The following is a 15,382-nucleotide window of genomic DNA, read 5'->3' as shown; positions in this document are numbered from 1 at the left end:
ACAAGGCGTGCGTTACTTTCAGAATTATATTTCTACCAAACGTTGCTATTCATAGATTCTGTGATAGCAAAGCCCATAAAGGGCTTTCCCGTCTACTGGAAAGTGTGCCCTCTATACATCTTTATTGGTCCATGTACTGTACATGGCTCGAGAGAGAGATTTTTCATGAAAAGGTAGTTAATCTGTACAGATGTAACCAAAAAAATGTTAAACAAATCAAAATATATTTTAGATTTTAGATTCTTCAAAGTATCCAACCTTTGACTTGATGACAGCAGTGGTGTAAAGTACTTTAAAGTACTACTTAAGTTGTTTTTTGGGGTGTCTAACTTTACTTTTACTCCACTACATTCCTAAAGAAAACAATGTACTCCATACATTTTCCCTGACACCCTTAAGTACTCGTTGCATTTTGAATGCTTAACAGGACAGGAAAATGGTCCAATTCACGCACTTATCAAAAGAACATCCCTGCTCATCCCTACTGCCTCTGATTTGGCGCACTTACTAAACACAAATACTTAATTTGTAAATTTTGTCTGCGTATTGGAGTGTGACCCTGACTATCCGTACATTTAAAAAAACAAGAAAACCTTGCCGTCTGGTTTGCCTGATACAAGGAATTTTAAATGATTGTATACTTTTACTTTTGATACTTAAGTATAAAAATTTAAAACAGCCATATCTCAGATTGGCCAATAAAAGATTAAGATGGGCAAAAGAACAGACACTGGACAGAGATATTGCTTTTTCTTTGCAACTCTGCCTAGAAGGCCAGCATCTCGGAGTCGCCTCTTCACTGTTGACGTTGAGACCAGTGTTTTGAGGGTACTATTTAATGAAGCTGCCAGTTGAGGACTTGTGAGGCATCTGTTTCTCAAACTATACACTAATGTACTTGTCCTCTTGCTCAGTTGTGCACCGGGGCCTCCCACTCCTCCTCCTATTCTGGTTAGAGCCAGTTTGCGCTGTTCTGTGAAGGAAGTAGTACACAGCGTTGTACGAGATCTTCAGTTTCTTGGCAATTTCTCGCATGGAATAGCCTTCATTTCTCTGAACAAGAATAGGCTGACGAGTTTCAGAAGAAAGGTCTTTGATTCAGAAGAAAGTCCTTTGTTTCTGGCCATTTTGAGCCTTTAGACTCAACTAGTCTAAAGAAGGCCAGTTTTATTGCTTCTTTAATTAGCACAACAGTTTTCAGCTGTGCTAACATAATTTGCAAAAGGGGTTTCTAATGATCAATTAGCCTTTTAAAATGATAAACTTGGATTAGCTAACACAATGTGCCATTGGACCACAGGAGTGATGGTTGCTGATAATGGGCCTCTGTACGCCTATGTAGATATTCTATAAAACATCTGCCGTTTCCAGCTACAATAGTAATTTACAACATTAACAATGTTTACACTGTATTTCTGATCAATTTGATGTTATTTTAATGGACAAAAAATGTGTTTTTCTTTCAAAAACAAGGACATTTCCAAGTGACCCCAAACTTTTGAATGGTAGTGTGTGTGTGTGAGATTTAATTGAGCAGCCAATATATAGCGCAGCACTTGTAGACTAGCATAGGAAAGCAGCACCACAGATGAAAGGGGAAAGTAATAGGCTACATACTAAGTCAGGGTTGACCATCATTGGTAGAGCCTTGCTCTCTCCGACAGTCAAACTCTCTCGTCTCAACAACAACAATAAACAATACATCTATCCAGTGAGACTGTACAGGTCTTTCTCATAGAGCATATACTACAGCTGCTTCTACAGAAGCACCATTGAGAGCACCTTGACTGGCTGCATCACCGCTTGGTATGGCAACTGCTTGGCATCTGACCGCAAGAGGGTAGTGTGTACGGCCCAGTACATCACTGGGGCCACACTCCCTGCCATCCAGAACCTACACTACATGACCAAAATTATGTGGACACCTGCTCGTCGAACATTTCATTCCAAAATCATAGGCATTAATATGGAGTTGGTCTCCCCTTTGCTGCTATAACAGCCTCCACTCTTTTGGGAAGGATTTCCACTAGATGTTTTAACATTGCTGCAGGGGTTTGCTTCTGTTCAGCCACAAAAGCAATAGTGAGGTCAGGCACTGATGTTGGGTGATTAGGCATCACTTGCAGTCGGTGTTCCAATTCATCCCAAAGGTGTTCGATGGGGTTGAGCTCAGGGCTCTGTGCAGGCCAATCAAGTTCTTCCATACCGATCTCGACAAACCATTTCTGTATGGACCTCGCTTTGTGCACAGGAGCATTGTCATGCTGAAACAGGAAAGTGCCTTCCCCAAACTGTTGCCACAAAGTTGGAAGCACAGAATCGTCTAGAATGTGATTGTATGCTGTAGTGTTAAGATTTCCCTTCACTGGAACTAAGGGGCTTAGCCCGAACCATGAAAAACATCCCCAGACCATTAATCCTTCTCCACCAAACTTTACAGTTGGAACTATACATTCGGGCAGGCAGCGTTCTCCTGGCATCTGTCAAACCAGGTTCATCTGTCAGACTGCCAGATGATGAAGCGTGATTCATCACTCCAGAGAACGTGTTTCCACTGCTCTAGAATCCAATGGCGGCGAGCTTTACAACACTCCAGCCGACACTTGCCATTCTTCAGGGTGATCTTAGGCTTGTGTGCGGCTGCTCGGCCATGGAAACCCATTTCATGAAGCTCCCGACAAACAGTTATTGTGCTGACGTTGCTTCCAGAGGCAGTTTGGAACTCAGTTGTGACTGTTGCAACCAAGGATAGATGATTTTTACGCACTTCAGCACTCAGTGGTCTTGTTCTGTGAGCTTGTGTGGCCTACCACTGAGCCGTTGTTGCTGCTAGACGTTTCCACTTCACAATAACAGCACTTACAGTTGACCGGGGCAGCTCTAGCAGGGCAGACATTTTACAGACTGACTTGTTAGAAAGGTGGCATCCTATGATGGTGCCACGTTGAAAGTCACTGAGCTCGTCTGTACGGGCCATTCTACTGGCAATGTTTGTCTATGGAGAGGGCATGGCTATGTGCTCTATTTTATACACCTGTCAGCAACAGGTGTGACTGAAATAGCCGAATCGACTAATTTGAAGGAGTGTCCACATACTTTTAGTGTGTATACCAGGCAGTGTCAGAGGAAAGCCCTAAAAATGGTCAGACTCCAGCCACCCAAGTCATAGACTGTTCTTTCTGCTACCACATGACAAGCGGTACCGATGCACCAAGTCTGGAACCAACAGGACCCTGAACACCTTCTACCCCCAAACCATAAGACTTGTAAAGTAGTTAACCAAATAGCTACCCGGACCATCTGCATTGACCCTTTTTGCACCAACTCCTTTGACTCATCATATACGCTGCTGCTACTGTTTATCTGTTACTTTATTACTAGTTATAGCTAAGTTATTATTACTCAGTGTGTATTATTACGCGTTATTACTCTATTAGTTATTTTTCTTTTTTTACATTGTACTACAGCACACAATTCATCTAGGCCTTTTCCTATCCTAAAAATGGGGTCAACCATGGTATTACCAGAGTATAGGAAAGATACCGCCTGAAGGCTTGTACTCGATACATCATAGTTCCAAGGTAAAATGATAAACCATTTTGAATCCTTCCTTAAACAAAATGCCTAGGTTGGCAGAGTTGGCTTATCAACATCTTGATAGTTGACCCGTTTTTTTCTTTCTATTGCCCCTCCTATCTGAAATGAACGCTGGGTTAGCTGTGAGTCAATGCTGGCAGATTAACATCAACATCATCCACGCCAAGAAACATTTAGGTATTCTGAAACATAGTTGAGGAATCCTGGCCATGTTCCAGGAAAAGACGGTCAGCTTCAAACAGGCAATTGCAGGCGGGTTCCGTGAAACACTATGCAAATTCTGAGAATAAGGAGCTACAGTGCCTTCAGAAAGTATTCACGTCCCTTGATCTTTTGCAGATTTTGTTGTGTTACAGCCTGAATTTAAAATGGATTAAACTGAGACTTTGTGTCACTGGCCTACACACAAGACCCCATAATGTTTTTGAATGACTACCTCATCTCTGTACACCACACATACAATTATCTGTAAGGTCCCTAAGTCGAGCAGTGAATTTCAAACACAGATTCAACCACAAAGACCAGGGTGGTTTTCCAATGCCTCGCGAAGAAGGGCACCTATTGGGAGATTTTTAAAAAGGCAGACATTGAATATGGCTTTGAGCATGGGAAAGTTATTAATTACACTTTGGATGGTGTATCATTACACCCAGTCACTACAAAGAAATGTACTTTATGTCCTGAATACAAAGTGTTATGTTTGGGGAACAACCAACACAACACATCACTGAGTACCACTCTTCATTTTCAAGCATGGTGGGTGCTGCATCATGTGGCTGCATCGTGTTATGGGTATGCTTGTCATCGGCAAGGACTAGGGAGTTTTTGGGGGGGATAAAAATAAACGGAATAGAGCTTAGCACAGGCAAAATCCTAGAGGAAAACCTGGTTCAGTCTGCTTTCCAACAGACACTGAGAGACAAATTAATCTTTCAGCAGGACAATAACCTGAAAGACCATAAATACACTGGAGTTGCTTACCAAGATGACATTGAATGTTCCTGAGTGGCCTAGTTACAGTTAAATCAGCTTGACATTCTAATGCAAAGCTTGAAAATGACTGTCTAGCAATGATCAACAAACAACTTGACAGAGCTTGGAGAATATTTTTAAGAATAATGTGCAAATATTGTAAAATCCATGTGTGCAAAGCTCTTAGAGACTTACCCAGAAAGACTCACAGCTGCAATCACTGCCAAATGTGATTCTAACATGTATTGACTCAGGGGTGTGAATACTTATTTAAGTGAGAGATATCTGTATTTCATTTTCAATATATTAGCAAAAAAAATATATTTAATCTATTTTTTAATTCAGGCTGTAAAACATCAAAATGTAGAATAAGTCAAGGGGTATGAATACTTTCTGAAGGCACTGTATTGAAAGGATCAATACATTAGCTGTTAACTCTACTGTGTGTTTTTATTTTTAAAGATTTTATTTAGAAAGGTCAAGCACTGTGATTTTACGTTTTTCACATATACACACAAAATGTGCTTTTCACATATACGCACAAAATAGAAAGCCTGGGCTGCTGGAAAAAACATTGTCTGTGCCAAAACAAAAATAAAAAGATGAATTTGTTTCCAGCTAAAGTAATACAATTACTGTAGATCAAAAAAATTATTTGCAATTCAAGAACAATATAATTGTTTTCTGATTCTCCAAATGCCATAACCAACTGTAATTTTCTGTTTGGTTCATTCAGAACACCCCTGGAAACAATGCCTAATAACTAAGTGTGAGGAAAGGTCTGTTTCAATAGACAGTTTTCTATTCATCACTTTATCATCATGTAGTGGACCTTTAGCCAATCTTTTTAGTTCCGTAACTCTTGTAATACTTATGGTGATCTAAAATATTAAAATGCTTCTTTGAAGTGTCAGGGTGTCTTTGTCATCTTGCGGAGCTCATACTGCTTCTCTCAGCACTTCACTTCCGCAGCAAGGTCATTGCCATTACTCCCCAGTCTCAGATGTGTACTGGAACAGGAGGGCAAAGTCTTGGACAATGCAAGGTCATTTTCAGCTGCTGTTGATGACTGTATTATATCGCCAATATAGACTCTCATGAAGACGATGTTTGTCCAGAAGAAAATGCCTTACATTAAGGTGAAGTATTGGCATGCCTTGGGTGATTGTTCTCAGCGATGCATTACAGCACTACGGTTATTGCTGATGGGGTTTTGATGAGCGGTAGGGCGTTGATTCTTGGCCCAGCTTATATTTATCTTTGTACCTGCCAACATCATGACTCCAGAGCTGCTTCACGGCTACATGCTTGTTAGTGATATCCTTATTATCAAACGGCGCTATGAATCATGCATTTTTATTTAATAACTCTGGCTGTAAAATGTTATCGGTTTAAAAATGATATCGATAAAGAGCGGATTTGATTTAGAGCCTCAACCACATGCATCTACAGACGATATCATGCATCTCGCTGTAACTGAGCGTGCGCAGTGCAAGTCAACTTGTCTTGACGCTCAAGGTGGGATATACAGTTGGATTAACCCCTGTGCCTGCAGGGTTCAAAGTTCTCCTCTGAGCCCACATCCCTGATCTGTCATGACGGCATCTCAGGGTGAAACCCTTTGAAGGAAATGTAGGATAAATACACAGAGGAGCGGATCTTATTAACGTTTACCCAAGAGGGGAGCTGCTATTTGATCTCCACTCTGTTGCATAACCAAGAGGAGAGAACGCCTTGAATAATCCATGTTTGTTTCAAGAAAGCCACATATCTCCGAACTTCCCACTGTCGACTTGGCTGTAATCAGCTGTAATGAGACGCGAGATTCTCATTACTATCTATACAGAACAAAAATATAAGTGCAACATTTTCAAAGGTTTTACTGAGTTACAGTAGATTTTACTGAGTTACAGTTCATATAAGAAAATCTGTCAATTGGATTTCACATGACTGGGAATACAAATATGCATCTGTTGGTCACAGATACCTTTAAAAAAAAAGAAGAAGAAGAATTGGGCCGTGGATCAGAAAACCAGTCAGTATCTGGTGTGACCACCATTTGCCTCATGCAGCGCGACACATCTCCTTCACATAGAGTTGACCAGTTTGTTGATTGTGGCCTGTGGAATGTTGTCCCACTCCTCTTCAATGTCTGTGCGAAGTTGCTAGATATTGGCAGAAACTGGAACACACTGTCGTACATGTCGATCCAGAGCATCCCAAACATGCTTGCAACATGTAAAGTGTTGGTCCTATGTTTCAAGAGCTGAAAAAAAGAAAATCCCAGAAATTTCGATACGCACAAAAATGTTGTGTACAAATTTGTTTACATCCCTGTTAGTGAGCATTTCTCCTTTACCAAGATTATCCATCCACCTGTCAGGTGTGGCATCTCAAAAATCTGATTAAACAGCATTATCATTACAAAGGTGCACCTTGTGCTGGGGACAAGAAAAGGACACTTTAAAATGTGCATTTTTGTCACACAACACAATGCCACAGATGTGTCAAGTTTTGAGGGAGCATGCTGACTGCAGGAATGTCCAACAGAGCTGTTGCCAGAGAATTGAATGTTCATTTCTCTACCATAAGCTGCCTCCAACGTCGTTTTAGAGAATTTGGCAGTATGTTACAACCGCAGACCACATGTAACCACGCCAGCCAAGGACCTCCACATCTGGCTTCACCTGTGGGATCCTCTGAGAGGGGGTGGGGGAGTGTTTGTGTCTGTAATAAATCCTGTTTGTTAGGGAAAAACTCATTCTGATTGGCTGGGCCTGGCTCCCCCAGTGTGTGGGCCTATACCCTCACAGGCCCTCCCATGGCTGCGCCCCTGCCCAGTCATGTGAAATCCATAGAATAGGACTTATTTATTTAAATTGACTGATTTCCTTAATTGAACTGTAACTCAGTAAAATATTGGAAATTATTGATGTTGCGTTTTTATATTTTTGTTCAGTCTAGTTTTCTTGAACCTTATTTGTGAAACAGTTTTCTAAATGTTGTTAAATGTGATGTTCTGGTGCCTCTAGTGCGATTCAGAAAGCTGATTGAGGACCTTATTACTAATAAATGTGTTTGTTTTTTATGACCGCGTTTTTTCTTTCTGCTTGTATTTATATTTTGATGTGTGTATTTTATGTAATTAGGGGCTCATCTATAAAAGAGACCTTGGTCTCAGTATAACTCTGATAAAATAAAGGTTAAATAAAATAAATATTTAGTTATTTTTAAAAAAATAAACAAAACAGTGATTTATGGTCTCCTGAGGCACTACATCTCAGTGCAAGAGGCGTCACTACAGTCCCTGGTTTGATTCCAGGCTGTATCCGGCGTCCCATAGGGTGGTGCACAATTGGCCCAGCGTCGTCCGTGTTTGGCCGGTGTAAGCCGTCATTGTAAATAAGAATTTGTTCTTAACTGACTTGCCTAGTTAAATAAAGGTTCAATTAAAAAATATATATAACAAAAACAATTGACCTACAGTGATTTAAAAATACAATTATAAAGACCGCATGGAGGCTTTAAGGCATCTACTTCATGTATGAAAAGCAGGGATTTATTCCCCAGCTGGAACTAAGACCAGTATTTGTGGGGTCTTAGTATTGGATATTTCTCTCCAGTCTGACTTGGCATTACTCTTCATATGAGTCAGATTTTAAAGCTGGCGAGGCTGTTTTGATGCCCGATGGCTGATGGGATGCTCGGTGGAACCGGAGGAAGGGATGGGGGATGCAGATTGCACTCCATGTTACCCGTGCTGACTGACTGGCTTCATCAGCTGTTGCTTTGTATTCCATTCTAATTGTACAAATGTTGCAGCAGCTAACCTACACATGCTGTCATTCATTATCATTCTGTTCACACTCAGACATACACCAGACAAAATAATCCCCATTTGCCACAACTCTCACAGGGTTAGTTATTTCATGCCACTTGCTGATGCTCTCTCCATACCTCTGTGAAGTATTGTGTTTACATCTCAATGAGAGAGAGCTCGATTCTGAACGTGCTTTATGGAGAGTGTTTCGGCTTTTTTCATCCAATTTGCAGACGGTATGTAATGTTTTATGGATACGTGTTCATGAAGGGAGTGAAACCTCCGTCTCTTCTTTGAGCTGTTTTTCAGAGAGCTGCTGTGCGTGTATATAGAGGTTATAAGAACAGTATGAAGAGACAGCATGCCTGCTTGCCTACGCACGGTACATCCAGTACCTTCCAGAAATCTGTGTTTTTGGCAGGAAGCTGAGAGCCATCCCGAACTGCTCACACACGTACACACAGTCATTTAATATAGGCATATTGCTCTGCTTCCACAAAATATTTTTTTATTAGTAAAAAATATAACTACTTGCACAAGCACATTTAGACAACAGTAACCAGAACACTTGAACTGTTGAAAATCCTCTGGCAAATTAAGAAGTGCTGAAGCATCCACGAAAATAAGCTGCAATTATCAAAATGATAATTCCTGTCTTGGTTCTGCAGGAGAGCTGCAGCTGTTTAGACATCTAGGCCATTTGAAGCTAATGAAATGGTGCGCTGGCTGGCCGAGGAACAGGCTGCACATCTACACAACGGAACAAACCTCCAGCTCACATTGGCCTGCTCAAATCACATCAGACAGAAATGGCTTTGCTCTTTTTCAGACTGCCAGTTGTGTTATGTACATTTGAACCGGTCCAGAGGACTTGCATTGCTCAGCCGCTTGAAACAAACTGCGCTGTCCAACAAGGTAACACAAGCAAAGGTGCAGTCAAGTAGTCTTCTTATGAAGAAGATGCAGTGTATGAACATGATAAAAAGACATTTGAACTAAATAGGAAAGAAAGTTACCATGGCAAAAAAAATCGAATTAAGTCCACAAATGTCCTAGCCAAATGCATACTGTTCTCTGCAGAAGCATGATTTAAACATTACAACAAATAAAAAATAAACAATTGTGCAAGGCTTTCCCGATGAAATCAGAATTGTTTGTGTCTGAAATGATTGTGTGCTTTGGAATGTATTGGAATAATAAGGTTGAAAAAATAACCATGGAAAGCTGCATCCTACTGTATACAAGTGTCTAGCTTACTCAAGACTTGGCCTCGCACAACAAATAATTACTCCATAAAACCATATGCCAATGTATAATTCACATACAAACAAATGTAATAAAAAAAGTAAACCGTATGAACTACATGCAGTATCAAACTTGACAGGAGTTGATTTGGCACATTCTCCAACGCGTGTATGTGTTGGTATGTATTTAGTTTGTTCACGAGGGCACATTGACATTCTTGTCATTTTATTGCGTTCGTAAGGGGTGCCTGGGCATTGGGCAGTGTATTATTATACTGATGTCCGGTCCTCTCTTCTCTATACATAGGGTATGAAACAGGCTGCCAGGACCTCTAGTGATGCCTCCAGTGTGCAGGCAGTCGCCTGCAGGTGGCGAGCTGGGCTTAGCCATCTGCTCGCCCTGTAAAAAACAGTGTGTTAGAGAACGAACAACACGCGGTCTGCGCCACACATCACTGCCAGGGCCTGTCACCAGAGCAGCCATTTCAGGCCGGAGACAGCACATCTTCCTTTCCTCTCAGCCGTGTACAGACACACATGGGAACTTGACTATGTTAAAGCGCAGTAGCAGCCCTGACAAATAAGTTGGTGGCGGGAGTTGTGTGTGTGCGCGCTGACCAGCATGTTCTTAACATGCAACAGTGTTCCCTGTCAATCAGAGAGAAATGCTGCTTTACTTCCCTTTAGACAAAGACTGCTATAGATGGAGAGACCAGGTGGAACAGGGAGAGGTAGAGGAGAGCAAAGCTGACAGGTGCTATAGGAACGATGAGAATGGCACAGAGAAGTTGCTTTAACTTTAGCCACACAATCTCCTGCAGGTGCTGAACAGTAGCATATGCACTGCTGACGCACTAAACAAGTCACATAGTGGAATACCTCAAACTGTTTTCTAGATTTGGAGGCACATCTGCTGCAGTTAATAATATATACCATTTAGCAGACGCTTTTATCCAAAGCGACTTAGTCAAGCGTGTATACATATTACGTATGGGTGATCCCGGGAATCGAACCCACTATCCTGGCATTGCAAGCGCCATTTTCTACCTACTGATCTACAATTCTAATAATCAGCCTGACTTTTCAAAACACAGCCCTTTTTCACCATAACACTAATTGCATGTCAGACACAGTGTAATATGGGACAACATAAAGAGAGCATTCCCAGACAGGCCTGGGTGTAACAGTGGCTTGGTGCTTCCTGTCACTGGGCTAATAAAAGGGATTAGTGAAGCAGCTGGGCATGTGTGGAGGCTCTTCACAAGGCTTATGGGGCCATGGGGATGGGGAGGGAGAGAGAGAGAGATGCCCCCCTAACCAACCTCAAAGTACAGGCTGACACCCCACCCCCCACCGCAGACAATAAAGATATTTGGGCGCAGGATCCCGTTTCCATGGCAGTGAGGAGGCGGACAGCAGGATGAAAAGCACATGCAGCCCAGTGAGGCAGAGGGTAGAGTTTGTGTGGGTTTTTGTATCTCTGTGTGTGTGTGTATCTGTGTGGTTGTGTAATCTATGTGTGGGTGGGTGTGAACTGTGCGTCTGTGGGTGTATGAGTGTTTTGTATGCGTAGCCCAGCCTGAAGGCAGCTCCTTTTTATTTTGGAGCTTAATAGTAAAGTATGTCATACAGTCCACTTTGCTGGAGGTGGGACTGTCTCTCTCTGTGTGTCTCTCTGTGTGCCTCTCTCTCTCGCTGTTTGTCCCCCTCTCTCTCGCGCTGTTTGTCCCTCTCTCGCTTTTTGTCTCTCTCTCTCTCTCTCTCGCTGTTTGTCTCTCTGTGTGTGTGTGTTGTCTCGCTGTTTGTCCCTCCCTCTCTGTCTGTCTGTCTCTTTGTCTCGGTCTGTCTCTACCTGCAGGGTGAGTTACAGGATTTTGTTTATATGCCATTCTGTTCGATCTCCAAGCCCAGAACCCTATGTATTCATTCTGACAGCACTCTTTGAACAGTTTCAATGGGAAGGATAATATACTACAGCTTTTTAGGCATTGCGTTGGCTACACTACATACGTCTCAGTCTCTAACAGGCATTCCTCTGCATTATACACAGACAGGCTCCAAACAGCATGCTTAGGCAAAATATCGATCAGTCTATTAGCTACCAAAAATAAGACCATTTCTTAAATCAGTCCCAACAACTAGCATATCTAGTGGATAGTTCAAAACAACAGTAGCTTGCTTATGAAAAGGGAATTGCACGTACTGTTATTGCCTCTGAGACAATAATAGCAATATTGCCAACTTGCCGAATGGGTGGTTACCAAACGATTATTAGCAGCTAAATGATTGCTTATTAATTCAAACCTTTGGTGAGGAAAAGGAAATTAACGGGAGGCTTGTTATCAGCTAATCCATTCCCCCGGGAAGTGTTAATGGATTTACTGATGATTGCTGGGGTATCTGCATGTGTCGAGCTGCGGCTCCCCTCCCATTCTGCAGCGCTTCCCTTCCTCCCCCGGCTGCGCTGCATTTCACATTCACCATCCGTCCGTCTGTTCCAAGGGGCTGCTCGGGGAATACCTCCACTGCTTGTGCTTGCAGAACAGAAAAAGAGGGGAAAGGGAAAGAGACGCCATCAAAGTCCTTCCCCTCCGCTCTAGTCTCCTATTCAATCTCTTACGCCGTGTAAGCCCTGGTTGTTTCCCCTAACTGGTCTGCCTAGCAGTAGCAAGTGGCTTGTTGCTTTAGCCTACACATAGTCCTGCAGGCTGTAGCCTGTCTTATTGTCTAGTGGGGAGAGGGAGCAGTACTGGTGCTGGTCCTGCTGCTGTTGCTGTAGGAGCTGCTGTTGCTGCTGCAGTATGAGTTTGTTGGGGGGGGGCAGTAAGATCATGTCCTGGTGACCGGGCCTCTTCCCCGAGCAAGACACGCAGAAGATGGACCCCCCCACGAAGAGGAAGCCTGCCGACAGGAAGGCCACGTACACGGCCCCCCCGGGCTCAAACTTATTGCTCTCGTGCACGCTGCGGTCCAGGAAGTTAGTGATGACCTCGTTGGTGAACCAGGAAGCGGGCACCAGGCACAGGAAGCCGGCGGCGATGAAGCAGCCCCCGCTGGCGATGGCCGCGTGCCTCTTGGAGCGCCGGCCGCCCCCCCAGCGGGTACATTTGAGCCCCAGGGATGCCAGGCACAGGCCCATGGCAGCCATCACACAGGACAGCACCATGGTGGTGCGGGCAGTCTGCAGGTAGGCGGGCAGCGACAGCACCGAGTACTTCAAGGTGCAGCTGAACATGCCGGTGCTGTACCAGGTGCAGTCCATCCACAGCCCCTGCATCTGGGAGATGGCTGTGATGATGTTGGAGCCCACGTCGGCACTCACCTTCCAATTGGGCAGCAGTGTGGCCACCATGGCCCCCATGATGCCCAACAGCGCCAGGATGAAGGCGAAGATCTGCATGCATGTGGATGCCATCTTCCTCCCACTGCCTCTGCTGCTGCCGTGGCCCCCCCTCCTCCAGGCAGCATCCACCCAGCCCCAGCCAGGCACCTCGTCTCCTCCACCCCTCACCCCAGACGGCTGTAGAGGATCCTGGTGCTAGAGCGGGCAGCAGCCAATCTTCAGCCCCTCTGCTCAGCGCCGGCTCCACTGGACTGGAGAGGAGACAGGAATGAGAAATTGAATTGAGCAGGTCTCTTCGTTTGTCTCCCTCTCTTTTCTCTCTCTCCCCTCGCTCTCTCTCTCTTTCCCCTCTCTCACCACACTCATGCACAGACTTTTCTTGCAGGAACAAAGGAGAGTGTGAACTGGACCGATGAGAGAGATTGATGGCTCTGGCTGATAGTTGAAAAAGGAGACACTAGTTTTAGTGCGTGTGTATTTTCTGTTGCGCATGCCTCTCCTCTGTGCCGGCACCTCATGGAACTGTTACTGAAGAGGACAATGACTTCTGATAATTGTAATGCTCAATATGTGGACTTAAAGCTGCAGTGTCCTTCTCACCACACTTCAATAAGGTTACCCCACCACAGTGACTTCAATATTAACACATTTTTTAAATCATTTTATCACTGATACAATAATAAATATTTTTGTTTAGAACATTTATAAAACTTTGAAATAAGACAGACAATTCATTTACATTTTTTAAAGATGTTCACATACATTTGCCAGCATTGCTTTTTAATTTAAAATGTATTGATTATTCTTCAGTAAGGGTAGAAGGGCAAACATCCTTTGATTATAATTGTTTATGATGTACAGCAAGAGAGATGTTGAGATCCTTACCTCGGCTGGTGCAGATCTCCTTATGACGTGTCAGGTTGTTGGCAGTGATTTCTGTAAAAACACGAGGTGAGGGGATGTTTTAGCCGTTAGCCGTACGGATCCATTTCATGTCATCCATTTCCATAGCAACCGTATATTAAAGGACATCCTAGCCAGTCGTGAGCCACACATGCTCACTCGGCGCTTCTGAAAGGGGGTTGCTCTGCTTTCCTTTCAGTGCTGTAGAATAGACTCTCTCTACGTCACATGGCTCGTGAGACGAGCTGCTACAGAATAGTATGCACCACAGCGAAGCTTACTATGGTTTACACTGACACACTCTCTGTAACTGTATTTGTGTGTGTGAAGGGTCATCTAGGTACTGCTATAGTTATTTTGCATTGCATTAGAATTCATTGAGTTGTTCAATGCACTTGTCACGCAATGCTTGATTTATGCAGCAGATGATGGAGACAAGCAAACGTATTATGGACCAGCTAAGCCCGCTACCAGTCAAACCGCAATCAATCATAAGACAGCTGCTTCATTCCAATATTGACCCATATTATTAGCTGGCTAGCTAGAGGTGGCATCTAGCCACCGGATTGTTTATCATAACTAGCTAATATTTATCTGAAACAATGTGCACACTTTTGGCAATATTCATTCTCCCTGTTAGCCTAGCCGTAGCTAACCCGAGCTAGCTAGCAATTAAATGTTAGCCTAATGACAGATACACCTGCTTTCATAATTACACAAATATCATAACAGTTCTGCTTCAGTGGGCTTACCTCCAGTCTCCAAAATGTTTAAGCTAAAGAAATGACAACTTTGGCCAATGTATCTCTATCTAACCAGAGAGACCCCGAATAACTTTCCACAACCACGTCGCTGCGTTTCTTTCAACTATACAAATAATATGAATAACCCATTGCACCCTGGGAAATATAATTTATTCAACATTGTTTTACCTACACCTACAACCCCAGGTCAGATCTATAATCTAGCCTAATGAACACATGTTAATGTAGATCCTGAACTATATAGATTGAATTACTAGATACACATTGGGCACCAAATAATAGGCTTACAATAATAACACAATGACACTTCTACAATAATAACCATATGAAGAAAACCTACTCCAAGCAGGTGGTAGGGGCTGTTCTGGCAGTGTTTTTCTTTTATTTATGTGGTAGCGAGTCCACTATGTCAAAACGGACGCTCCCTAGAGCAGTCAGCATCAGCAACCACTCAGTGGGAGACTAAACTCACAGCTGCTACCCTCCTCTCATCGCTCCTCCAGTCCCCTCTGCAGAGGACGTCTAGTAGGGGAAGGGAGGGGCAGGCAGGACGGCCTTGATTCATGAATGACAAAGAGATGCGAAAAACAGACTGGGCTAATAGACGTGATAGCCTTGATAACGCAGATGTGTGTTTCCATAATTTTGCTGCATGGGCAAGATCATCATAAACAGCCAGTTTCAGGAGAATGATCTCCCCTCTCTCTCTCCACACCAGTAATGACCAAAATGGAGGTGG

At 43.3% G+C, this 15,382-nt stretch overlaps 2 protein-coding genes across 2 annotated transcripts in view; one reads left to right on the top strand and one right to left on the bottom strand.

Moving 5' to 3' along the window:
- The window catches only part of LOC120060293 (dimethyladenosine transferase 1, mitochondrial-like), a 40,833-nt gene that overhangs the window by 16,106 nt on the left and 9,345 nt on the right, over nucleotides 1-15,382 (top strand). The gene's annotated exons all lie outside the window — the stretch shown is intronic.
- Nucleotides 12,323-13,048, bottom strand: LOC120060292 (claudin-20-like). The gene has a single exon (XM_039009482.1). The coding sequence runs from the start codon at nucleotides 13,046-13,048 to the stop codon at nucleotides 12,323-12,325; it is 726 nt and encodes a 241-aa protein (XP_038865410.1).

The sequence above is a fragment of the Salvelinus namaycush genome, chromosome 15 (assembly GCF_016432855.1).
Source record: "Salvelinus namaycush isolate Seneca chromosome 15, SaNama_1.0, whole genome shotgun sequence".
Lineage (NCBI taxonomy): Eukaryota > Metazoa > Chordata > Actinopteri > Salmoniformes > Salmonidae > Salvelinus > Salvelinus namaycush.
Note: the sequence above shows the minus strand (reverse complement) of the source record. Positions and strands in the feature narration are given on the sequence as shown.

Bases quoted from the DNA above. Each gene is read 5' to 3' on its own strand.
- LOC120060292 (XM_039009482.1), bottom strand. From the start codon at position 13,048: ATGGCATCCACATGCATGCAGATCTTCGCCTTCATCCTGGCGCTGTTG.